This window comes from Diadema setosum, chromosome 12 (genome assembly GCF_964275005.1).
Source record: "Diadema setosum chromosome 12, eeDiaSeto1, whole genome shotgun sequence".
In the NCBI taxonomy this organism is placed as follows: domain Eukaryota; kingdom Metazoa; phylum Echinodermata; class Echinoidea; order Diadematoida; family Diadematidae; genus Diadema; species Diadema setosum.
Window position 1 is genome coordinate 21,552,356 of NC_092696.1, and position 25,354 is coordinate 21,577,709.

General features: G+C 37.7%; 2 protein-coding genes across 2 annotated transcripts; one reads left to right on the forward strand and one right to left on the reverse strand.

Annotated features, from left to right (window-relative positions):
* Positions 1-974: 974 nt before the first annotated feature.
* LOC140235577 (eukaryotic translation initiation factor 3 subunit M-like) lies at positions 975-19,537 on the forward strand. The gene is made up of 10 exons (XM_072315581.1): positions 975-1,112; positions 6,135-6,270; positions 6,835-6,973; positions 10,200-10,323; positions 11,680-11,774; positions 12,662-12,845; positions 13,402-13,483; positions 14,780-14,923; positions 15,997-16,057; positions 17,213-19,537. Exons 1-10 carry the CDS (start codon positions 1,071-1,073, stop codon positions 17,340-17,342), a joined length of 1,137 nt encoding a protein of 378 aa, XP_072171682.1. The 5' UTR covers positions 975-1,070; the 3' UTR covers positions 17,343-19,537.
* A 56-nt stretch (positions 19,538-19,593) lies between these two features.
* Positions 19,594-24,307, reverse strand: LOC140235952 (ciliary microtubule-associated protein 3-like). Its single transcript, XM_072315947.1, has 5 exons — positions 24,165-24,307; positions 23,122-23,276; positions 22,357-22,455; positions 21,829-21,962; positions 19,594-21,357 (listed from the first exon to the last, which is right to left on the reverse strand). The coding sequence occupies exons 1-5, from the start codon at positions 24,190-24,192 to the stop codon at positions 21,147-21,149; spliced, it is 627 nt and encodes a 208-aa protein (XP_072172048.1). The 5' UTR covers positions 24,193-24,307; the 3' UTR covers positions 19,594-21,146.
* Between the last annotated feature and the right edge of the window lie 1,047 nt (positions 24,308-25,354).

Consider the following 25,354-nt stretch of genomic DNA (forward strand, 5'->3'; position numbering starts at 1 on the left):
GCGCTTTCGTCACAAACTATGAGACATGGGCTGTCAGGGACGATATACTATGTTGCTTGAGTTTGCTGGCGCTGTTTTTGAGTTGGTATATTACGCATGTTATGTGTGATTGATGTTTAGTAACAAAGTAAATTGAATAAGAGGTTTTGTCATCGAGGAACTGCAATGACTCTTTATTCTCCCCTGATTGTTATTATCTGCTAGTCTATCCATCTATCTATACGTCCGTCCGCCTATCTATCTATCTATCTATCTATCTACCTATCTATCTTCCTTTCTATTATCTACTTATCTATCTATCTATCTATCTAGCTATCTATCTATCTATCTATCCATCCATCCATCTATATCTATCTATCCATCCATCCATCCATCTATATCTATCTATCTATCTATCTATCTATCTATCTATCTATCTATCTATCTATCTATCTATCTATCTATCTATATCTATTAACTTGTTTATCAGGGTCTTAAAATTGCATTTATATGAGATGCCTCCTGTTTGTGTTAACTTTCACATGAATGTGCTTTCACTAAATAACAGTCATAATATACGATAACGATATGTGAATACTGGTACATGAAATGTGTGGACTTAAACACCCTTGATTAATGAACGAGTAAGAATAAAAGTAATCATGGATAAAAAACTATCAGTGCAGCACAACTTGATATGAAAGGTTTTAGCCAAACCTCTTTCTTCGGTGCAGCGCACAAAGCAGAAGAGAAAATAATGGCCTGAAAAAAAAAAAAAAAACCCAACAACATCAACAATATGAGCTGACGAGAGGGCGCTATATTGATCGGCGCAGAGCGGGTTGATAGATATCTATCAACCCGCTCTGGATCGGCGCAGGATCGGCGGCACGCAAGCAAGAGACTGGCAGCCGACCTTTTTACCTACAACTCACGAGCAGCGACCACAGCGACTCGCCAATAGTATAGCATAGCATGCATGCTAGCAGTGTATGAGAATTCCCATATCTTACAAACGGATAACAGTCTTCACACACATTGCATGTGGTTAGCCTAATCGTCGAACATATGGGAAATTCGTTGAAGTAACCATGAGTTTACCAGCATTCATCAATATTCCAGAGGCGGAACAGGTAACATTTAACACTTGAAAGGTTTTGACTTGGTGTGGAATGAAAACTGCTTTTTCAAAATGGCCTAATCTTCACAGTTGCTCAGTGGTTTATAATACAGGCCCCATATTATTTAGATCTGTGTAAGTCAACTGATAAATATGCACTTCCATGGATTCCAGACATGCACAATGCATCATGGTCCATCATGATGAGTATCTCAACTCACTAGTTCGTCTAGTGGTCTAAGTTAATATAATGCAGTCACATCACTCTAACAGTGGACTTTTGCCTGAACTTACCGGTTATGCACTTGTCAATGTAATGACGCACTCCACTATACCCCCGGACATGGGTAGCTAACATGGGTGCGTCATGGTTAGATACTCTCATAGGAAAATAAATCTACACTTAAACTTGTCTAGAGGACTGTCACTGAATTCAGATGTATATCAAATGTCATGCGTGATGCTTGCTTTTTAGGATATTTGTTTGGAATCCAGAATAAAAAGAGAGAAAACTGTCCTTGAATATGTCTAAAAGTATGTAGATCTAGGTCCTAACTAGGCCTATACTAAAATTCTGTCCCATGAGAATTCGATACAGTGAAACCCCGTTATAACGAGTTCGGTTATAACGAGGAACCGCTTATAACGAGGTGATCGCGTCGGTCCCGTTTTCCTTTGCGTGTAAACCTATGGCAGAACGAATCGGTTATAACGAGTTCGGTTATAACGAGATTCCGGTTATAACGAGGAAAATTTCGGTTCATCATGATAAAGAAAAACATAAGCAATTTGATCGGATATAACGAGGTTCCATTTTTTGACTAAATTGCCGCTTTCAAACACGCGACAAACCAAACCCTGAAAACCGAAGTCACGCTATCCACGTCTTTTTCCGTTTTGCAGAGAACCGTTCCTTCCATGTTTTTTTCTAAATCACGCGATAAGACACAGGAATGTCTTCCGATGTTCCTACTAAATCATTAAACATAATCATTCGATTTTCTTTTCCGCGAGATACGCGTGCGTGATATTAGGGCAGACCACACCGCAACGAGAAATAAAAAAGATAACGCATTCAAAAACTTTTCATGTAGCGACACTTGTGGCCCAAAATGGACAATTGGAATGCGTGTGCAACTCATTATTATATCCTTTCCATTTTTAGTTCCGACTTCCAGTTCTTTTGCTGCTTAGCAAATATGAGTGTGGATGATTAAAGCCGAAATAATTAATGAAATCATCGCGATCCCGTCAGGTGACAGTAGCGTAAAAATAGTTGAATAACGCATGTTAACCTCCTTAATCGGTGTTCAGAAAAAGAAACGAACGCATTTATTATTTTGAATAGATCTGGATTTGTTCATTATCATTAACAAATGATAATCTAAATATGAGTGTGTATGATTAAAGCCGAAATAATTGATGAAATCATCGCGATCTCGTCGGGTGACAGTAGCGTGAAAATAGTTGAATAACGCATGTTAACCTACTTAAGGTCGGTGTTCAGAAAAAGAAACAAACGCATTTATTAATTTGAATAGATCTGGATTTGTTCATTATCATTTAACAAATGATAATTTAGATATGAGTGTGTATGATTAAAGCCGAAATAATTAATGAAATCATCGCGATCTCGCCGGGTGACAGTAGCGTAAAAATAGTTGAATAACGCATATTAACCTACTTAATCGGTGTTCGGAAAAAGAAACAAACGCATTTAACAGTTCAAGGATGTACAAAACGCGAAGAGATTTTCGAAAGAAAGTAAAGAACGCATTTTTAATCCCGTCGGACGCAACGATCATACATTGTATAAAATTACAGCCGAAATGATTCATGAAATTATCGAATTCCCGCTGGGCTCCAACAGCGTAAAATACCTCTCAAGTTAACGGTTATGTTACTCTGAAATTATCGCGATCTCGCCAGGTGACAGTAGCGTAAAAAATAGTTGAATAAGCATGTTAACCTAAATCAGAAAAAGAAACAAACGTATTTATTAGTTTGAATAGATCTGGGTTTGTTCATTATCACAATTTTAACACTGCATTTCACAATGAAGATTTTTCTTTCTTTCAGAATGATCTATGAGGTACAGATTTGCATAAAAAGGATCACAACGTAACCTTCCACATTCAATCCTGTCGCATATTTTTCAAGAACGGATGTACAAAACGCGAAGAAATTTTCTTAAGAAAATAAAGAACGCATTCTTAATCCCTTCGAGCGCAACGATCATAAGATTATATTGTACAAGATTACAGCCGAAATGATTCATGAAATCATCGCATTCCCGCTGGGCACCAACAGCGTAAAAATACCTCGCAAGTTATGGTAAACAACGCCTGTATTTTACTCTATTTGCGCTGGTGTTAGGAAAAATTAACAAACAAGAATTACAATAAAGAATTATCTCATTTCAACATCTACTTTTTCGTCTAATTCACAAATAATTTCCCTTTATTATCTCAATAATAATGATCCATAATTGTGTAATAACAACGCAAAGGATGGGTATATTCCGATGTCGTGCTTATGTTTTTCTTTGTTTTTGATGCGTACGGTTATAACGAGGTACCGGTTATAACGAGGTAATATCGCCGGTCCCGCGGACCTCGTTATAACGGGGTTTCACTGTATCGCGATAACGGCTTGCTATCGCTAGGCAAAGGCTACTACGCGTCCATTACGCGCTCTGAAATACGAATCTTCTGCTACCAGCTCGGTCGCTAGCCTCGCGAGATTGCGAGCCGCAGGATGTGTCGCGTCCGGTTCGTGTCGCCACTGCTTTCGCCGCCCTGAACTCCGGGGGCCAAGGCCCACCACCATAGGGCCGTAAGTTGCGTGAGCCGCCGAATTCTCCATCCTTTGCAAGTTTACCGTGCCACTATTACTAGCGCATGTTGACAGTGAATGGACCAGAATAATGCGGTCATCTGCATTTTTATCATGATTTATCGTAAGGAAACGACAGTATGAAACTGCTTTGGACATCGACACATACAAAATTCTGCCAACGAAAGTACTCTTGCCATCATCGCATCATATTCATACTGTACCTCCATTCACGCAACACGTTATCGTACTATACAGTATAAATGCATAGACGCGCGCTCGGTTCCTTCCCGCGCCACGGCATTCCCGCGAATAACTATACACAGTCCAGTCGCTGTACGCAGAGATTCGCACAGCGTACTCTCTAACGGTGTTCGCGCATCTGGTCGGGTTATCCCACGAGCAGAAAATGGCATGCGGCAGGCAGTTTCTTCTGCTGCCGCTTCTTTTACTGTCAAAAATTCGCCTTTGTCACCACAAAACATTATTTAGACGCACATTGTATTGGAATATAAACAAACTTTCTACAATAGCAATGTGTGTTGGTGTTGCATCGCAATATGCAATAGGCACTAAGTGTTTCGACAGTAAAGGTTGAACTAAGTTGTTACATCGCTGAACAGTCCCTGGTTTGAGATTGAGTGTGCATGATTTCATGGGTTTGTTGGAGGGAAAATGTGAGGAGAAAGGGTGGCTTTTAAATCATTTGCTTGCCAGATTCTGGCAAGCATTTTCCCCTCTTATTCCAAAACGCTTCCCAACTTCGATTTTCACTTGCCGCGGGAAAGCGCTCACTGTAATTTCACTCGCGGTACGTGTATCCGGTACTGGTATGTTAGCGTGCAAAAATGTGTGCAGTTTTCCATAGCCAAGTTGCGTACCATGACGCACTCCTTGGTTCAGAGTAATGCGTGTTATTTTCCATAGCCAAGTGACGTACCATGACACACCCCTCGGTCAAAAATTTGACCGACAATGGTGGGATTTTGACGCACCCCTCGGTCAAAAATTTGACGGACAAAGCTGGTAAAATGACGAACACCTGGGTCACAAATTTGACGGACCAAACGAGTAAATGACGCACCCATGTCCGGGGGTAGTGGGGTGAGTCATTACATTGACAAGTGCATTACCATCACTAGCAGTGCTTCTCAATGGTTCTGTATGCAATGGTATGTAAGTTACTTGTAAGCAGGGAAAAGTAGTAAAATGTGTTGATTGGTTTTCATCGTTGCCAGGCCATGCTGAGCTAACTTCGTTAGAGCTTAGCATTAACTACTGTACATTACTTAGTAAATCTTTAACTATTTTTGCTACTTTTTTCCTGTCGATTTTGTGACAATTAGACGTTCTCTAATCTCTATTTGTGACATTACACTTTTATTTCACAATCGCACAATTAGCAGTCCTCAGAGAACAATCTTGAAATCTGATTTTTATGAAATTTGAGTTCTCTTCTGAGATGACTAAACAGACAATTTCCTACCGCAGCATGGTCATGCCATGCCAAGTACGCAATTTAAATTCTGTGCGCAAACTGAAACAGGAGCTTGTCACTGTTGTCAGACAAGATTTTGACAAATTTCAGTGCAGGGCCGGTCTGCCGCAGCAATATTTAGTCAGCACACCAGGCGGGCAGGCCCGGTCAGAGCAGATGTGCTTGTGCATGCGCTTGACTGCATACATTATTATGCAAGCAGTGTTGAGCATGCCAAACTCTTCCACTCAATGAATGAGAAAAATCTGGGCAAAGCTGGAGGTCAAAATGCTGTATAACTGTATTTTGCACAAATACTAGCAGATTTTGAACTAAAAAAGTTTTTAAATGTCTACATAAGGCAAGTAACTAGATACATTCTCGGGTATAATTTATCTTCCTGCAGAGCTTCAGTTTTTTTTTAATGGTTTTGACGAATTATATGCCTTTTTTGAAATATCATTTTTATGCTTTTATATGCATAGAGTATTGACTATTAACAAAAATAACTGTAACTCTTTCATAAAGCATAGCGAACACATTAGAATATTGCACAGTGTACATATCTCTATGGGTTCAATATGAGAGGATTTAGTATTTCCAATAGATCAATTCAATGGGGCAACTGTCACACTTTACTATATTGTCAAAACAACAATGTGTACAGCATGTCTCACCTCATGATAAATTTGGGGAACTCTGTTAACTTTGTGTCCTTCCTAGGCAGGAGAGCTGCGCTCATTTCTCCATGAAAAGGGGGCCGATATTTCAGAAACGATGAGCGAGGGCGGCCTTCAGGTTGACCTGGAGACGATAATCGACAATGTAGGAGTTGTATGGAAGCTCTCCGATTTCAGTGGTAAGTGTCATCTAGATATCTCCAAAGCCCTTGGTCTCATTTCTTTTAGGGCATTACAACTTTATTTGAAAAACAAAACATATCTGTGCAGTCATAAAATAATCAAATGGCCCATTGTGAATTGACTGCAAAAGCAACCAGATTCTGCATAGATGTATCTTCTTTGTTGTAAAAGAATCTGTTTTGTGTTGTTTTATGTTTTGTTGGTGCAACTGAAAAAAAAGAAAAACTGTCATTCATACTGACTGAGTAGACTGCATGCTGAAGTAGCTGATTGATGTACCAGTAGTAGACCTGCAGAAGTGCGAAGTGTCTAGTTCAGTTCAAATTTCATGAGGAAAGATAACCACATACTGTACATGCTCATTATTCAATTTGGGGTCCATTGCTTTGGACTGAAAAGTGACTATTCTATAAGTGTTGTGACCTTGTGTGTCTTAACTCTTTGTGCGCTCTGAGTGTCGATTGGCACAAAAAAAACCCATACCTTTGTACACACTGTTGGAAGTCCCGCGGCACAGAAAGGGTTATGCTTGTTTATTCTTCTTTTTAAATCTTACACAGAAATTGAGGGAGTCTTCAACAGTATCCTGTCACTCATCATCTACTTCCCACCGGAGACGATGGAGAAGCTAGTCCCAAAGCTCTGCGATCACCTCACCAAAGCCGGCACCCCGGAGCAGTCCTTTACGAGACTAAAGATGTAGGTGCAGTGCAGTGTCTTCTCTGCGTTAAGTCTTGATTGTTCCATGTTTCTTAAAGGTCCAGTTTACCTTTGGGAGCAGTGTTTTCAAAAATGTTCAAGATATCACATTTGATGCATATGTGTAGGTCTGTTGTATCATAAAACATCCTACCATATGAAATATTTGCAATAAAACCTGAAATATACGATCAATACATGACTGGGTGACTGCAAATAAGCTGGCCCTGAACTTACAAAAAACCCAGTACATGATATTTGGTTCGCCACATAATTTGTCAAAAGTGTCTCACGGTATTTGCATCAGTGTAAATGAACATCAGCTTTCACAGGCTGACGCTTTCAAATATCTTGGAGTCTGGTTAGACCCATCGCTCACATGGAAGGAACACATTCAAAATACCAGCAAAAAGATTGGCGCGAGAATTGCTCAACTGTGCCGCGTCAAAAAATACCTACCACGAAGTAGTTTGAAACTTCTTGCAAATTCACTCATTATGCCCCTCTTTGAATACTGCTGCAATGCCTGGTCAAATTGTACACACAATACAAAGGATGTAATAATCAAACAGCACAAAAAGATGGCTAGAGTTATTACAGGAGCTGATGTTCGAACGCCGACTCAGGCAGTATTAGATGAATTGAGATGGGTACACATTGAAGAAAGGTGGAAGTTTCACAAATGCAAAATGGTATACCATGCTTTAAGTACTGAATCACCGTGCTATCTGTCAAACATGTTTGTCCAGTCTCAATCATTGCATAGTCACAGAACTAGAAGTGCTGTAAATTTGGGTCTAATCTTGCCAAAAACTCGTACACAGATGGGAAGACGCAGATTCTCCCATGAAGCAACAATAATCTGGAACCAACTCCCAAATCATATTAAACAGGCATCCTCAAAACAAGCTTTTACAAATCTGTACTGGAGGAGATGGTGAGACATATTTGAGAATGAGCGAAATAACTGGGTTACTAAGTTATCATTTTTTTTCAATTGACTTTCTCTTTTTCATTTCATTTTTTCATATGATATTAGTATGTGTGCCAAATGTTTTGTAGTGAAACATTTTTTTTTTCTAAAAGACAAGAGTAACAGGAATACTGTGTTATTTAAGTGTAAGAGACAAATAGTATGTTTTGTATAGTATTTTTTTGTGTTAAAACGGTGTTATTGAGAGTGATATATGGAATGATAGTAATTCCGACTGCAGATGTAATATTGAGAGTATTTTTTTATTCTTTTCTTCATATGAATTCTGTGATCTCTAGTGTTGTATTTCATATCATGATGTACGTTTCATTATGCATGGATTGTGTACAAAATGATATCCAGTAATGTATTTTTTTTTTTTTTTTTGTTCAGAATAATGTGTATGAAATGATTTTTTTTTTCATTTATTTGACAGCGTCTTAATATACTTTTTTATTTCCTCAAACAATGTTACATATGGTTGGATATTACGAATTCTACACCATCAGATATGATACTGATTGAAACAGGATTTTTTTCTCTCTCTCTCTCATATGCTATAGTATTTCAGTAATTACATTTAATGAATGAAAGAAAGGTTCTGTGAGCAGGAAATTTGTGTTTATTTAGCTAGCCTGTTTTTAAAGGCCCTGTTATCATATAATAATAATAAAAATGAATGAATTTGTGTGTTGATTGTTTCTGAAAAGGATTACAATTAGGCCTATGTAATCTGAGGTGATATGAAGAATTATGGATTATGCAATATATACATGTGCTGTAACCTAGACATTTTGATTTTTCTTAGATATGTCTTGGCATATCACTTTCCAGTGAACTGTAATGATAATAATGATGTTATTTATTCTTTTTCTGCCATCCTCCGCAATGCTCAATTATTTGGCCATGTTGTAAGTGTACTGTAATTGTACATTATGTTATTTTTCTTGGTAAATGTGTCTACAATGTATTTCGTGATGTACGTTATTATATGTGTAGGGCCTCTGAGAATAACAGTGTTTAGCCACTGACAGAGCTACCCTACTGAAACAAAACAAATAAATAAATAAATAAATAAATAAATATAAGGAGATATCAGGGTTTTTCTCAGTAAACCGTAACTGTATACGGTTTAGTCTGGAAACATTTTTATTATAACTATTGTTCACATTTTGTGTATTTAACAACACTTAACATCGATTATACGGATTCAAATTTTGACAGTGGTTGTTTCTATCCCTAACTCACATTTTAGAACTATTTTAAAGCACTAATGCTTTCATCTGCAAATGGTGAATTATGCCTTTAATCTCTACTTTATGGCTTTAGCTTTGAAGCCATGTATCTTTTAATGCTGTTGTTGCTCTTGTTTGTCCTGAAACATTTAATGAAATGTAACTTCAAAGTACATATAACAATATTTTCTACCTACACATGTTAAAGGTCCAGTTTACCTTTGGGAACAGTCATTTGAAAAATGTTCAAGATATCGCTTTTCATGCATATGTGCAGGTCTGTTGTACCACAAAACATCCTCCTATGTATTTTTTTTTTCTTGCAATAAAGCCTAAAATATAAGGAGATGCCAGTATTTTTTCTCAATAAACCGTAACTGTAGACGGTTTAGTCTGGAAACATTTTTATTATAACTATTGTTCACATTTTGTATATTTGTATTGTTACGGAGGTTAACTTGGCCTAACGAACCATCATAACCCCCCAAAATACCCAGACTCTCAAACAAGGTGTTTGGTCGATCACGGTCATCTTGTTGAACTCTTTATTTACATATTCCTCCGCGGAACAATCAAGTGCCCAGAAATGATAGTACAATGCACATGTATCCATAACAGTATATTCAAATTTTCACAATGGTTGTTTCTATCCCTAACTCACATTTTAGAACTATTTTAAAGCACTAATGCTGGATTTTTGTTTCATCTGCAAATGGTAAATTATGCCTTTAATAGTGACTCTGACTGTGAAACAGGATTTCAATTGTCAGGGATGAAACATGAGTGAAATAATATTTTCTCCGTCAAATTAGATTCACTTGAGCTGTAACTTTTTAGGGGCAACTAAACATTAAGAGCCAAAGATTTGACATGTAATTTCTTGCTCTGTCATACTTGTAGTCCTTGTCCTCACAAAATTGCTTTGCATTGAAATCACTCAAGTAGTCTTTCCTGTCACATATGTGAATACACATTTGCTGATACTAATCTTACCTGGCTTGTTTTCTCTTTTGCACAGCTTAAATAGTTTATTCCATGGAGTTGGAGAGTCGAATCCCCTCACATATCATGTCTACTGCGCCAGTTTACGAGTGGCTGCCAAATGTGAGAGCACAGAACAAGTCATCACAGACCTCGATAAGGTAATCTCCTTTGCAAGTAGAGCACTTCTTAAAAAAGGTAGATGTAACTTTGTTAGAAAGAAAGAAAGAATAAAGGAAAGACAATACAATTGAGAGAGAGGAAGAATTGGAGAGGAAGAAAAATGATATGGATTGTAGGAGATGACAGGGCTGAAGAAAGGCAGAAATAAAAGAAAGTAAAGGTAGGAAAAACTAGAAGAGAGAGAAAAGTATGAGCACAAGAAGTGGTATTCAGGAAACCAGTGAAATTATGTAGGTACAGATGACTTTGACTGTTACAAATAGTGGTGATTGTTATCAATAATATCAATATGATTGTTAAGTTTTAATGTATTTTTGTATAGGTATTCAATATTCTTCTTAACCCTATTCCCATCGGGAGGGGGCATTTTGGCCCCCCTCAAAGTTTCGCATGATTATTCCACAATGCGATGCTGTCGCTGCGACATTTTGTGACTTTTTTCTTTCAAGTATCGCGCAACTTTGGAGACCAAATTTGTTGCTCCCGGGCATACCGTTTGAAGCCACGCCCCTTTGAAAAAAATTTGTCGACCCAAAAATTGCTCAAAAACATGAGTTTGTGTACAAATCCAATGTAAATTGTGTTTTTGCAATTAATTCATATAAAAATAAATATTTGTACTTACAATGGCTGATAATGATTTATTTTAGCCTGATTATGCTTTAGAAAGTTTCTGCGACAAATTTTGACGAAAAAACAACAAAACAAAAAGTAAAAAAAACAACGAAATACATAAGAAATTCAATAAACAATAGAATACATAAGAAATAATTATGAAGCCAAATTTTTGCTTCAATATTATTGTTGAAGACATAGAGAAGAATATGTTCACGAAAAATTAGAAGTCTTGGAGCTTTGTTTCTTTTATTTATAGGCAAAAAAAATATTTTTGTATAAATTAGCATAAATTAATCAATATAAAATACATAAATTCAAATTTGAAAAATCTATCTATGCAGTCTTGTAGATTACAAAATTCACAATTTTTTTTTTTTCTGTTGCTGTATTCTCTAGAAACTTCCACATAACTACAGCTTAATGCCATCAGAATATTCTTTTGCATGTCTTTGTTGAAACATTAGTGTACTGCTAAACATGCAAGGGTAAACCTGATGGTTATGTTAAGTTTGTTCAAAGCAGTTTGAAGGGGTAATAGGATATAAATGCAAGAGTCAGGGTGTTACCGGTCAGCTTTGAGAGTGTCTGAAAGTCTGTTGCTATGGTAACAGCATCATGCTATACCCCCCCCCCCCAAAAAAAAAAAGGAAACAAAAAACAAATTGATCTACTGTGAGTGATATTTGTACTGACTTCTTGTGTTGTCCCTTCTATAGGTCAAGAAATGGACTGTCCAGTGGGAGTTGAACAGAGATAGAATCAATAATGTATACAGACTTCTTTATGAGGCCCTCAAGGAGAGCAAGCAGAGGTGAGTAGAAAGAGAGAAATCCAATCTGTAACTCTTTCTACGTCAGGGATTTTGTATACTATGTACAATGCTGTGGGGTTTTCTGTGCCATTGGATACTAAAGCACACAAGGGGTTAACCTGATGCCATTTTGCAGGAGGGATGCTCTGTGAGGTGAAGATTTCATTACATATCAACATGCATTTAACCTTCTAGTTCTCCATGGGATTCATTTCTCCATTCTTTCAAAGAGAAAAGTGAGAGGTGCAGTTTGTTACCTGTATTGATATTTTGATGTCTTTCTCATCTCACTTTTTTGATGTCCATGGTTAACAGTTTGCATGGGTAAATGGAGCTATAACCAAACAGGCATTGTTAGTTGATACTGACGAGCACATCAAAATATTATATAGTGAGATTGATGACATAAATGACCAAAAAGAAAAAAAAGAAGATAGAACACCACAGCATACACAGACAGCAGTATGCTTACTTTGTGACATCCTACACCCTCTTCATTTTTTTTTTTTTTTTTTTACCATCACTACACTGTATCTCCGTTTTAAGAGACTGTGCTATATTATGTGTAATGATAAAGTCCATTATACTCTGTATGACCCTTATGAAATAAAAAAAGAAATGCCTCTCAAACATTTTTATGGCATTGAAATACTCAAAGTTTTACAAAGTTGTAACAGCAGAGGTTGACAGTATAAGGATTCAGTGATATCCAGGAATATCTACCATGCCAGTGATCATAATTATATACAAGCCGTGAGGAAAATCAGTCGTAATATAACATGTATGTCTGATTCATAATATGGATCAACAGCGATGATGATAATGATATGCAAGCTGTGAGGAAGATCAGTCGTAATGTATGTCCGATGCACGATGTCCTTCGACAGCGATGAGGCAAGTGTCGTCATGGTGGAGCTCCTCGGAACGTACACAGAAGACAACGCGTCCCAGGCCCGGGAAGAAGCCAACAGGTGCATCGTCAACGCCATTGCTGACCCCAACGTCTACCTCTTTGACCACTTGCTCACACTCAGGCCGGTCAAGTTCTTGGAAGGAGATAGAATTCATGACGTGAGTGGAAGGCTCTTGCAATATGCGACTAGTGCTGTAATTAGATTTTGTAAACTTCAAGACTGCTGTGTTTGTTTATTCTTGCAACTTTTTTATTTGTGCAAATCTAACTTCAAGGTATGAATATAAGAGTCACATGTGATGTGCAAGCAGAGTAAGTTTTCATTTAGAATGGCTGTAGACACAGAGAAAGAAAGAAATTACTAAGACATCACAGATGTCAGTATACAGCGCACTTTCGTTATAACAAGCTCAATTAGAACGAAATTTCAGATCCAGTGAAGTAATATTCACAGCCCAAAATTATCATTTAGATATCTTTATACACTTCATTTGTTTGATAAGTAACAAAATGTCATTATGACAAAAGGACACAGCCGTTCCCATGGGCTTTGTTATAACGGGAGTCGCCTGTATCAGTCAATATCTAACACAGAGATCAGATCTTGACTTGTGCCCTGACATTCTGTGACAGCTAAGTATGCTGCAAAGAATCACATACTGGACACATCTGAAGTGATTGTGTTTGCTCGTCTTTGTTGATATTTGCTTTCAGTTGCTGACCATCTTCGTATCAGGGAGATTAGATGACTACCTGAATTTCTTCAACTCAAACCAGGACTTTATCAAAGGTTTGGGTAAGTCAGGCTTGGTCTCTTTGTTGCTTTCATTTCATTTCATTTCATTTCATTTCATTTCATTTCATTTCATTTCATTTCATTTCATTTATTCATTGTCCATAAAATGGAAAATCTTCATGCTTACATTATTTTTGCTTTGTTTTTGTTTTTGTTTTTTTCATAAAAGAAAATTTTGGTATTTTTTTGGTGATAATTCGTGATGATGAAAAAACAATGATTTTAATCAGTGTGATAATGACAGTAATAAAGATGATAGAAAAAGAAGAAGAAGAAAAAGAATATGAAAAGCAAAAGGCAAAAAGAAAAAGAAGGAAAAAGAAAAACAGAGAAGAGATGAGTTAAAGAGAAGGAAAGGGAAAGGAGAAAGAAAGAAAGAGAAAAAGAAAAAACAAGAAAGAAAAAAAGATGAAGAAGAAAAAAGGAGAAGATGAAAAAAAGATGAACAGAAATTGATGAATGAGGTGTGGAGAATGAGAACAAAAGTGATCACTCTAACAGCTGCATTCAAAAGACCAACAGCAGTAACAAAACTACCACCCAGCAGCCAAATGGATACCTGCTTTTGGGCGGCAAAGTACTTTCCCCCAGAGGGCCATATATTTTAAATGTAGTGAAAAGTACACTGAGTGCAGTCAAAATGAAGCAATGCTCAAAGATGATTACTAGTTACATTTTAGTTGCCATGTTAACTGCAATGAATGTGGCTTACAGTTACTGTAAAATGAGCCCAAATTTTATTGTTGCATCAGTCAAACTGTTAGGATGTGATGTTTACTTAGTTGTGACAAAAGTTGTTTTGGAGATTAGAATCAAACATTTTCTACATGAGGCACATGCAACATTTCTCATGAGGGATAGTATAGTATTGGTTTAGGTGAAAATTCAGCACTAAATTTTTTGCGAGATACTTAGAAACCACTTAAGAAAAAGTTATAAGGCATACAATTATAAGAGGAATTCAAAGTCTATTTGATGAAAATTGGTTTGAAATGGCTGAGATATCAGAAACAAAGTAAAACAAAGTGCTCCTTATAAAAGGTGGGTCCCACCTTTTATTAGAATCACTTTGTTTGGGACATCTCAGCAGTTCAAACCAATTTTCATTAAATAAATTTTGAATTCTTCTTTGAATTCCATAAGAAGCTTCTCATTATCTCAAAAATTCATCTTCAAAAAAAGATGTTGGAAACCTGAATCCCATATCAACCGAAATTGTACTATCCCTTTGAGGGATAACTGCATCTGTGGTAGTCACCTGACCTGACTTTTGTCACCTGACCCTTTGCCCCACAGACCTGTCACATGACGAGATGATGAAGAAGATGCGAATCCTGACCTTCATGGGGATGGCGGTGGACACCAAGGAGATCAGCTTCGAGCGTCTCCAGGAGGAGCTCAAGATCTCCAGAGAGGATGTGGAGGGTTTCGTCATCGACAGTAAGCACTCCGGTCACTTTTTCTGGAGCACTCTTGCTCACTACCCACAGCAGTACTTTACATTATATAAGAAATGTCTGTTACAGATACAGCACTGCAGCACACAGGGGCACTTTTTTTCCAGAGTGCTCTTGCTCACTACCTACAGCAGTACTGGCATTATATGACAAATGTTTGTTGCCAGCTAACCCTCTTCCATGTCACTGAAAAAGAAGAAGAAAGAAATGAAGTAAAGTGTCACTTAATATTACTGCCTTGCCTTCAAAACCTCTCTGACAGGAGAATACTCTCAGCTTTAAAAATTATTGAGGACGAGCTGATTCTGCTACATAGCAAGCATATCCCTAGATACCTGCCTGAGTATAGGGCCTACTCAGGACTAGTCTTCAACAGGTTAAAGTGTAGCTTGTCGACCCACTCAGCTTAAATGAAGAAAGCATCGCACTTCAAAATGAGTCGGGGTGAAAATGAAGAGATCATTATGGACTGTTCATAAGGCTTTAGTTGTTTGTGTCTCCCAGTAATATTGTGTAAAGTTGGGTTATTGCCACTAGTTGTGAGCCGAGAAACAAGATGCATCAATATACACCATTCAGATTGGGCGATATCATTTCCTTTACACTTTTTTGAGAACTGCATCTGCCTTTCTTTTTATGGGATGGAGTATGACAGTCAAAAAGATTTTCATTTACATGCTGATAATAGTAATGGATACATGTAACTTGCAATGCATACTCATAAGATAAAAAGTGAACAAAAGCAGCATGAGAAAAAAAAAGTTTTACCAAAAATATCATACCTGCCATATTTATGTCCAGTTTCTTGAGTGCACTTGTCAGGTTATGCTGGACTGAGTTTCCATGAAAATATGGCCAAGAAAAAAAAAAGAATGAAAATGTGAGAAAACTATACTTTACCAGTCCAAGTTTACCAGTGAGTAAATGGTTATCAGAACAAAGAAAAAAAGAAAGAAAGAAAAAAAAAAGAATGCAGTTGCCTTTTCATAGACTTTTGTTAGCAGGTTCAGAGAAGTAGTGATGTCATCATCGCCATTTGTTCTTGTATATTTTCAGTTGTCAAATCCAAGATGGTGAAGGCCAAGATTGATGAACTCCAAGACAAGGTCAACATCAGGTAAATATTGTTTCATCTACATGGAGCTTGTGGGAATTTGTGGTGTACAGCATGGAGAGACGGATAGTTGGAACCAGGATGGATAGATAGATGGAGGGAAGGATGGATGGGTGGAGGGAGAAAGAGTTGAGAGAGGAGTGGAGAAGGAAAGAATATTTTGTACTTTCTGCTTGAACCTCTGGGCTAGTTGCAGATTTGGTGTTGCTCGACTTTGATCAGTCGGTACCACCCAGATGTTGTATGCTGCTATTTGTAGGTGAACTGTGGTTGATAAGACATGGCAAAGGGTAGATGTAACCTGCCAAGACTGGCATGAGAAATGTACTTGTAGCCGTAGTTACCACCTTGGTGTACAGACCACCTGTAACTCATGGTCTATAGAGTACCTGTATTTTACAATCAAATTCTCAATGGATCAGTGAACATGTAGACTACAAGTTCTACCTTTGCATAAAGGTGTCCTACAAGTCCACAATGGTTAAAGGGATTGTATAGTTTTGGTTGAGACCTAATTTCAGGTCTCTAACATTTTTTTGCTGAGATAATGAGATACCTCTTATGAAATATGAATGAGCTTGTAATTCTGTGAGGAATTCAACGTTTATTTGATGAAAATTGGTTTTGAAATGGCTGAGATATCCAAAAAAGAGCGATTCTAATAAAGTGTGGGACTCACACTTTATTACAATCACTTTGTTTTACTTTGTTTTTGGATGTTTCAGTCATTCCAAACCGGATTTTCATCAAATAAACTTTGAATTCCTCTTGAAATGGTACTTTCTGTACCATATCATAAGTGTTTTCTTGGTATCTCGCAAAAAGTTAAAAGCCCAATTCTCATCTCCGCCAATACTGTACCATCCCTTTTATGTATTTTCTTCCCTGTCCTATGGATAATCTCTCTCTCTCTCTCTCTTCAGGCCACTGCATACTATAGGACTTTCTTTTGCACAACTGACCGACTTTGGATCCGAAATAAATCACAATAGACTCAGAATGAACACGCTTGTTTATTTCAGATCCAAAGTCGGTCAGTCATGTGACCGAAAGTCATATAGTGTGCGGTGGCCTTAAAAAAGTAAAGAAGGAAAAGTCTTAATCCACCTGCTAGAGCTAACTGTTTCTCTGTCCCCTGCTTTGTTTCCCAACTCCTAGCTATGTGACCCACCGGACCTTCGGCCGACAGCAGTGGCAGCAGCTGAGGGAACACCTCGTCAACTGGCAGGGCAACCTCTCCCACGTCCGGGGGCGTCTTGAGGCCCTGTCCCAACAAATCATGGCCTGAACTGAAAATTTCAAAAACTTCTGCCCGTCTAGACCCTCTCACCTTCCACCTCCTCCATCTCATTCTCTTTCTCTTCTTAAAGTATTTATGTCTGGATTATTGTGTAGAACTATTTTATTTCTCCCTTCCTCACTTTTTCTCTTTTTAGTTGGAGGATGAAAACGTTAGAAGTAACTGTGCATTTAACTTCAGGTGTATCAGACCAATAAAATAGATATGTTTATGATAAGTCTCTCTCTCTCTCTCTCGGGCAAAATTGATGCCACCTTGTACAGCTGTGTACCAATATTCCACCGGAGATTATAACATAAAAACAGACCGCTCAAAGTGTCATTTCTGTTCTCTTCACTTTCATCTTCTCTCGATATTGATGATTGACAGTATATGCCATTATATTTAGCTAGTCTAATTGTTGCAAATAGGGACTTCCGCCCAATTTAGCAAGTAGTCAAATTTGCGATGTGAAGTACAACAATGGACAGAGAAAGAAGTATATCACCCATTTTTATGAAGAAGTTTGTGTGTATCCGTTCACACAGTAGGCAAGGCAATACTTTGGGTTACTAACTAAGGTGTATCATAACACGCCTTGTTCATGTTACTGTGTACTGTGTGTACCAGTATATGCACACATGAACGTTGAATTCATGTCCGGATCAGAGTCCATATTTTTTTTTGTGTGTGTGTTGTCAAATTCACAAGTAGCACCAAACTCGCAAAATTTGCGAAAATAAAACCCCCACAAAATATATTGTATATGCTGTAAATAAGCAAGAATACAAGCAAACAGATCAGTGAAAAATCACCATGATCGAAGAAACTGAGAGAGGGTATACAAAGCTAATGTTTCTCTTGTTTGTAAGCTGGGATTGTGTTAAACCCTCTTACCCCACCAGCCTAAAACCCTATTGACCTTGTACATTGACATGTTACCCATGGGGCTGAAAGTGTTCATTCAGAGTGTGACAATATGATACCAAGTCTGCACACAGTTCATGCCAGTGTAGCAAGGGCTGGAACACCACAAGATCACTCTTTAAACTTTAAAACCATTCCCCCACTGTAGCTGTGCCATCATTTTGAAGTGTGATAAATACCAATTTAGCAGTATTCATTAGAAAAAAAAATTTCATACAGATGTGCACACCTTATATTTTCTTATATAATGTTGACACCTTATATTTTATTTTAGTTCCTTTTTTAAACACAAGTGTTGGTACTCTTGACTGAGAAGCAAATTGAATTAAAAAAAAAAAAAATCTGATTGAAGATACAACAGACATTTGAGTCTCCTCACTTTGCGGAGATTCAGTCATTTAACATGTCACCAAAATGGATGGGGGAAAAAAAAATAGATGCCCATCTACCCAGGACATACCATGATTTATCATTTACCATATTCCAAGATGGCCTTCTCCATCAATGCACTGATGAAGGCTTTGAGTTACTTGTTAAAAGATAGATTATCTATGCTGTTGTTCACCATTTCCATACTGTGCATTCCTGTTGTCTTACGAGTACAGAGTAAACTCAGCAGGAGTCACGGTTACACACTCTTAATTTCTGCCCAGAAAGTTGAAGTATATCCACATTCTCATATTTATTTACTTATTTTCCCTTAGTCTCAAGGATGTCTGTGAGGACATGCAATGTGAAAGTCAAATTTAGAAGCAGAGCGCACAAAGACCAAGATTTCAATAATACAGCCGTATCAACACTGAAATGATCAATGTCACTGACAGTGTGTAGTCCCATGCACCCAAATCTGTGTTTCGCTGTTTGTCGGGAGTCTATGATCCATGATAAATTTTTGCAGTTTTGTTTACATGTGAGCAGTGTATCAAGCTTTTTGTTGCTTATGATGTGGGAAGTTGAAAAAGTCACAAAATGCCTTTGGGACATTTCCTGTCATCTATAAATTTACCACAAGGAATGCTGTACACAATGTGTAGATTGTCACATTTTTTTCTTTTGTTTTGTTTTTTAAAAAACTTTATTGGCACTAGGCTAGTAATATGTAATGCTTATTGCCAAGACTGCACTGTACAGTGTACATTATATAATGTATGTCTGATTTGTTTTCCCCTTTTGTCCTTTAAACTGTAAGAATCTTGCAACAAAATTATGAGACGTTTATACAATGTACATGTGAGATACCTGAATTTCCAAAATGCCAAAAGGCAAATAAAACAGAAAATGACATTCTCTTATGCATTTCATTGTAATGTTTATTATGTAATTTGTATGCTTTACTGTACAATAACAAGAGATGATTACACACATTTCATGCCTTTCTTCTCAAACAAATATATAGTGTACAAAAATAAGAGCAGCTAGCACTGTATCAAAAACCAGTACAAGTCATGGCATAGTGAGGTCAGAAAGACATGTGGTGTGATTTCAGGCAGGATTGCTGTCTCAAACTCTATGCATTCATGATTTCATACAGTACAATTCTGGCATAGACATTGAGGGAAAAGGCTTAATTGGTACTCTCATGGTTTGTGATACATGTTTATCATCTACAATAACACGAGCAGTATGCATTTAATGCCAATACTCATATTCACGGTTCTTGTCACGAGACACTGCTCAAGAAGCATGCATTTACTGCTGTTTTTGCTTTTCTGAGGAAACCTGATTCACATTTACATCTTTTCTCTTTCCAGTGGCCTGCACCAGACATGTCCGAAAAGAAAATAATCCTTCATATTTCTCAATTCAGATACTTATTGAATCTAGAATCGGTACATGTATTTCAGTAAAAGAACAAGAAAGCTAGAAGGAAGGAGTTTGTTTAAATGCAAGAAAAGAAAGATTTCACCACATACCGTGATGAAAAATCGTGACTGCAAAATTTACCTTCTTAAAAGTGGTACCTCGCTGTAAGCGAGCTCGTTATTATAGGCAAGGTTTCCCTGTACATTTTTGCCTGTAGACATATACATAGTGTAGGCATGCTTGGTATACTCAAAGAAAAGTGTGAGTAAACCCATTTAACTTCCTCTTGCATTTGTAAACTTTCGAAACCAAAGGGACCAAGCACAGAGATATACTGTGTATATATGATGTCTTGCTTGTGAGGACATGCACATTCTATACATACAGGCCCAGTTCAGTCTGAAGAGGATATACCCTATAATGTGCTGTCAAAATCCATGTAAGCAAGAAATCCACATGAGTTTATGAGTACGATCAATTAAATAGACACAAATGTAATCCTCTGTACTGTGTATACAAGTGGGTGATACTTGCAGGGTTGTCTGACTCCACCAAGAAATCAAATACTCTCATCTGAGTTCACTTGTTAGGGTTTTTTTTTTTCCAACAAATAATCAACCATTTCTTGCTGAAGAGAGCAGAAATTAGTTTGCTGTGCAAAAAATAATATCTTTCTCTTTTTTTTTTAAAACCGCAAGAGATTAACCCATAGGGTGGATGATCATTCAGCATTAGTGCACAATCCTGCATCTTTCCCTAATTGTATATATCTTAATAACAATGAAAGGTAAGAGGAAGAGGTCGAGTCCAAGGTCGCTCACGATTGGCAATGTGCTGACACCTGAGATACATCATAACGTTCTTACAAACGTTGACATTTCCTGTGATCAGCAAGTAAGTGAACATGTGCCTGACATGTATATGCTCCAAAATTCCATCTGCAACAAAGTCACTTCTTGCCTGCTGGTAGCAGTGCCAGACTCTGTCACAAATCTGGTCAGAGAAAATGAAAAAAAAAAAAAAAAAAAACTAAAACAAATGTCACTGACAATGTCCCCTTTCACATACGAGAGTCCAGGAGGTTTAATAGTACAGGCTGAGGTACGCTTCCCTAATGGCAAATTTCCTCTTCTCCTTGTACGTCATGAGTCGGCTCTTTTGCGTCGTTCCCTTGCAGTCATCCGGCATGAGGACGCCATCTGTGGGCGGGATCTTCAGCAGCTGTGGTCCACCGAAGGTGCCATGGAATGCCACTTTTCTATTTCTTGGTACATTGTGTTCATAGGTGCCAGCCCTGTCAATGAACAGAATAATGTGAAAATGCAATATTTCAGACATAAAATATCAGGTCACGTGGAAAAGTGGCACTGTGCTTCAGGTACAGTTGTATGACTTGTTAGAAATAGGAAATATAACATCAGTCAATACTAACAATCTAAAGGGCCCGTGAGGTGCATACGTGTAGAAGTACGTCAAATAGAGTAAAAACAAATAATGAAAATAAACATTAATTTATATATCATAATAATGTAAGGTACATTTATTGCTTCTCACAGTAAGCAAATACCATGTAGAGCTATACACGCAAAGGTATAATTTTTCCCATCTAATCAATGAAACTAACATTATCACATGCATCCAGCAAATCAAATGAAAATTCTATTGTATGGAAGGTTGCATGAAGAGCTTTTACTGTCGCAATATTCTTGCCAGCACAAATTTCTGCATGGGCCAAAAGAGAGGAAAAAATTGATGCAGTGCTTACCCTGGTGTCATTTCGGGATCCTCCTTATTTCTGTAAAATCGGTTTGCTCCAACTTCAAATGGCTTGTTGGCAGTCGTAAATGTCTGCGGAGCTGACCACTTGGTTTGATAGGTTGTCGGGCAAGGTGTCTTTGTCTGTGGGAGGGCACACACAAATCATTTGATGATTAAATGCACTCAAATTCATCTTGTGGTATTGAAAAGTAGAAAACTGCAAATTTGACAATTCGCCTCGTTTGATTGATCATCACCTCTAAGGACTCTAAATCTAAGGTGGCTATTGGTCACAAAATTGATATGTAAAATATTAATCAACCACTGAGTTATGATGGTTACAATGTAAAAAGCTTTCAGTGCAGTACTTACTGTACAAAAGATGTACATACATTAGGATATCACATTCACTTCATAGTAAGGAAAAAAAAGCTTGGAAACAACATTGGAAAAATCTTCATGTAAGACAGTAGAATTACTGTGCAGTATTTATTCACTATTCATTTTCTTAATCACGATTAGAGCCAACACTTACTGCAAATTCTTTTCGTATCCTTGGAGCAGAGCGTGCCCCCATTGTGTAGCCCTTCTTGCTCGTGATCTGGTGGTCTATATCGTAGAGGAAAGTTGTTTTCTGTAATGAGAGACATGGAACAAAAGAAAAAAATATTGAAGATATGAATTAGAACTTGATTTAATCCAACAGATAAAAACACAAAAATTATTGTGTTTCAAATTGTACACCAAGAATTACTAACTATAATGCTTACATGTCACATAATACTTTTCCATGAGCAGATGCAAAACATAGGTCCTATCTTTACAAATCAGGACTGCTAAAATAATTCTGTGAGAACTCAAATTTGTAGAGAACCAAAGCGATGGAATGAGAAATACAACAAAAGTAGCTATAGTAGTGTCCCTTTATGAAAGAAAGCTCAATGCTTTCCCAATTTGAAAATATGTACATTGTATTTGTGTTACACAAAACCATATTTTTGTGAGGTGTTAATATAAACACATAAAGTTGCAAATAATTACATATCAATATTAACATGTGGAATTGCATGCACTACTAAAAATCTCATCAAAGATCTAAATCAGAAATTAAACAATCTTATTCTCGTCCCCCAAAACACAAGTACAAGAATATGGCACACACAACAATCTTCACATCAAGTAGGCTCTATGTAAACTTCAAACATTTTAGTTCACAGATATTGATGTCATACAACTGCAAAACCTATCTAGTATCTTGTTCCCTTTTCAGCAGCAAATTAATCTAGGTATTTCCACCCACCTCAGCATTGTCATAGGATCCTGGTCCACGGTGCGGGGATGTGTCCAGGGCCATTCCATTTCCAATACGGTTGACGGGTAGACTTGCGGGAAAGAGTGGCCTATTTGCCGTTGTCCCGAAGGAAACATTGCTCTTTTTCTCTTTGCCAAGAAGAGCTGCACAGAGAAGTTAAGGGGCATTGTGAATTAAATTATTCATCAACATTCCAAATCATAGACATAATTGTACAACTAGTGAAGAATTTTAAAAAGTATGAATACTACAGGTTTGTAAGTTAATTTTCATCATGTTGAATGAAAAACACTTAACATATATCGAGGCCCTGTAGTTGTCCAAAAATAGAATGTATCATGACTATCAACATGAAGTGTGCACATGAATGGACACATACTGGACAAAAAAAAAATGTATACTATATACCAATATATAAATTATAAATATATATATATATATATACATACATATATATATATATATATCAGGCTCAACACTAACGCATAAACGGTGGCCCAGTGGCCCAGGGCCACCAAAAACGCACGTCGGGTCACCAAAATTTCAGAAATGAAGAATTTTGTGGCCTGATCGGGCCACCAAAAAAGGTCGGATGTTTGCCTTTGGGCCACCAAAAATAAAAGTCAGTGTGGAGCCCTGTATATATATATATATATATATATATATATATATATATATATACCTTTGCGAAGCTTATCGGGAAGTAAATTCATAGTTATCAATATTCGATATGACTTTAAATATAGGAGTAAGAATTACAAGATCAGGTAGCACCAGACACAATAACATTAAAATAATTCATCAATGAATTAACCAGTTTAATTGAGAACGCACGCAACAAACCGAATCCCCAACAAAACCATACACAATCCGTCCGAATACCAAGTTACAAGGCCAATCAAACGGTCACCATCACATCAGCGACATATTGTAAACACAGTTTTACTGTGGTTGGTATTGGTGGTAGACCCTATCTTCCAATTTTGCCGAGGGAGCATATTGCACTAATTTTGAACTTTATGAACACGTACCTTCTAACGAGGGTAATGTTGTTGTCATCGTACTCCTTTCCGATTGCTTTTTTTATTGTGGAAAAATGAAATAATTCCAGATGTATCCTGTCGGGAAGAAGTCACTGTACTCCAAACACCGAGTGAAGTTTCGCGTGTGTCGATACCACTGCACTGCAGGGCGGGCTGTGGACGTGGTGTATAGATAGGTACATGGCTACGGATCGGAGCGTGCTCAAACAGTAAACAGGTGTCTCCATAGCAACGTACAGCAACAGGTGTATTTGCTTCACTTTCGACGGTGTAAAATTACTGTTTAGGGATGACAATGTAGTGAGGGCTTCAAGTGTGTACTCAATGAAATTACATTGTTGATATGATAGAAATATGATATTTTCCCTTGAAAGTGAATCGTAGTGCAAATTTATTTCATTTGGTCCGAAAGAAAAGGGGGGGGGGGGGGGAATCCGTAATTAATTCTTTTATGACGATAGAGGGCGTTTCCACATTTGTTTTGTGACGTCAAGTAAAATATGGCGACTTGCATGCATTTGCGTTCATCGACTGTGTTGAGCGTAATGTGCATTGGATATCTGATGTGCTGATGAGCGAGCACCATTCTTGATTTGGGTCTGAATCTGGATTAATGCGTTTGCATCTACTTCAAAAAGTCAAGATCAGGTCAGTAATCTTAGTTAAGGCCGATGATACAATTTTCCGGGAAACAACGGAGATCCGACCAAGTAGTTGCCCGCGCCCCAACGCTTGCTCGGCGTGATTGCACCCTGCGCGCTGGCTGGCCCCGCCGCACGGTCGGCGTCCCGTCGGTTGGCCGTTGGGTTGTCGGCCAGCTAGCTGCGCAGGCACCCCACCGCCGCAGCGCCGTACATGTACAGGTATGTAGACTCGCTTCTACGTTTAATAGGAGGATCTATGGCGTTTCTGGACGTTTCTGGATCGTATCACTGGACACTTTTTTCTGTTGCTCTGAATTCCATACTCAGAGGATGAAATTTCGGCCAAATATAAATTTAATACTAAATCTAGTCTAGTTATTCACAAACAAAGTCCTGAAAGTTACGAATTCTGCAGAATTAGATCTAACTTATTCACTCCAGCTCGCTCGTATATAAACATAAGGATTGAGAGAATGCAGGGCAAAATCGTGAAATAGGCCCCACCGCAGTGCGCGTGCACCCGTGCGTTAGCAA

Coding starts and splice junctions, on each gene's coding strand:
- LOC140235577 (XM_072315581.1), top strand. CDS start 1,071: ATGAGTTTACCAGCATTCATCAATATTCCAGAGGCGGAACAG. Junction 10,324..11,679: donor TCATCACAGACCTCGATAAG/GTAATCTCCTTT, acceptor TCCCTTCTATAG/GTCAAGAAATGGACTGTCCA. Junction 14,924..15,996: donor GGAGGGTTTCGTCATCGACA/GTAAGCACTCCG, acceptor GTATATTTTCAG/TTGTCAAATCCAAGATGGTG.
- LOC140235952 (XM_072315947.1), bottom strand. CDS start 24,192: ATGACAACAACATTACCCTCGTTAGAAG. Junction 21,963..22,356: donor GGATACGAAAAGAATTTGCA/GTAAGTGTTGGC, acceptor GCCCTCCCACAG/ACAAAGACACCTTGCCCGAC. Junction 21,358..21,828: donor GATCCCGAAATGACACCAGG/GTAAGCACTGCA, acceptor GTTCATTGACAG/GGCTGGCACCTATGAACACA.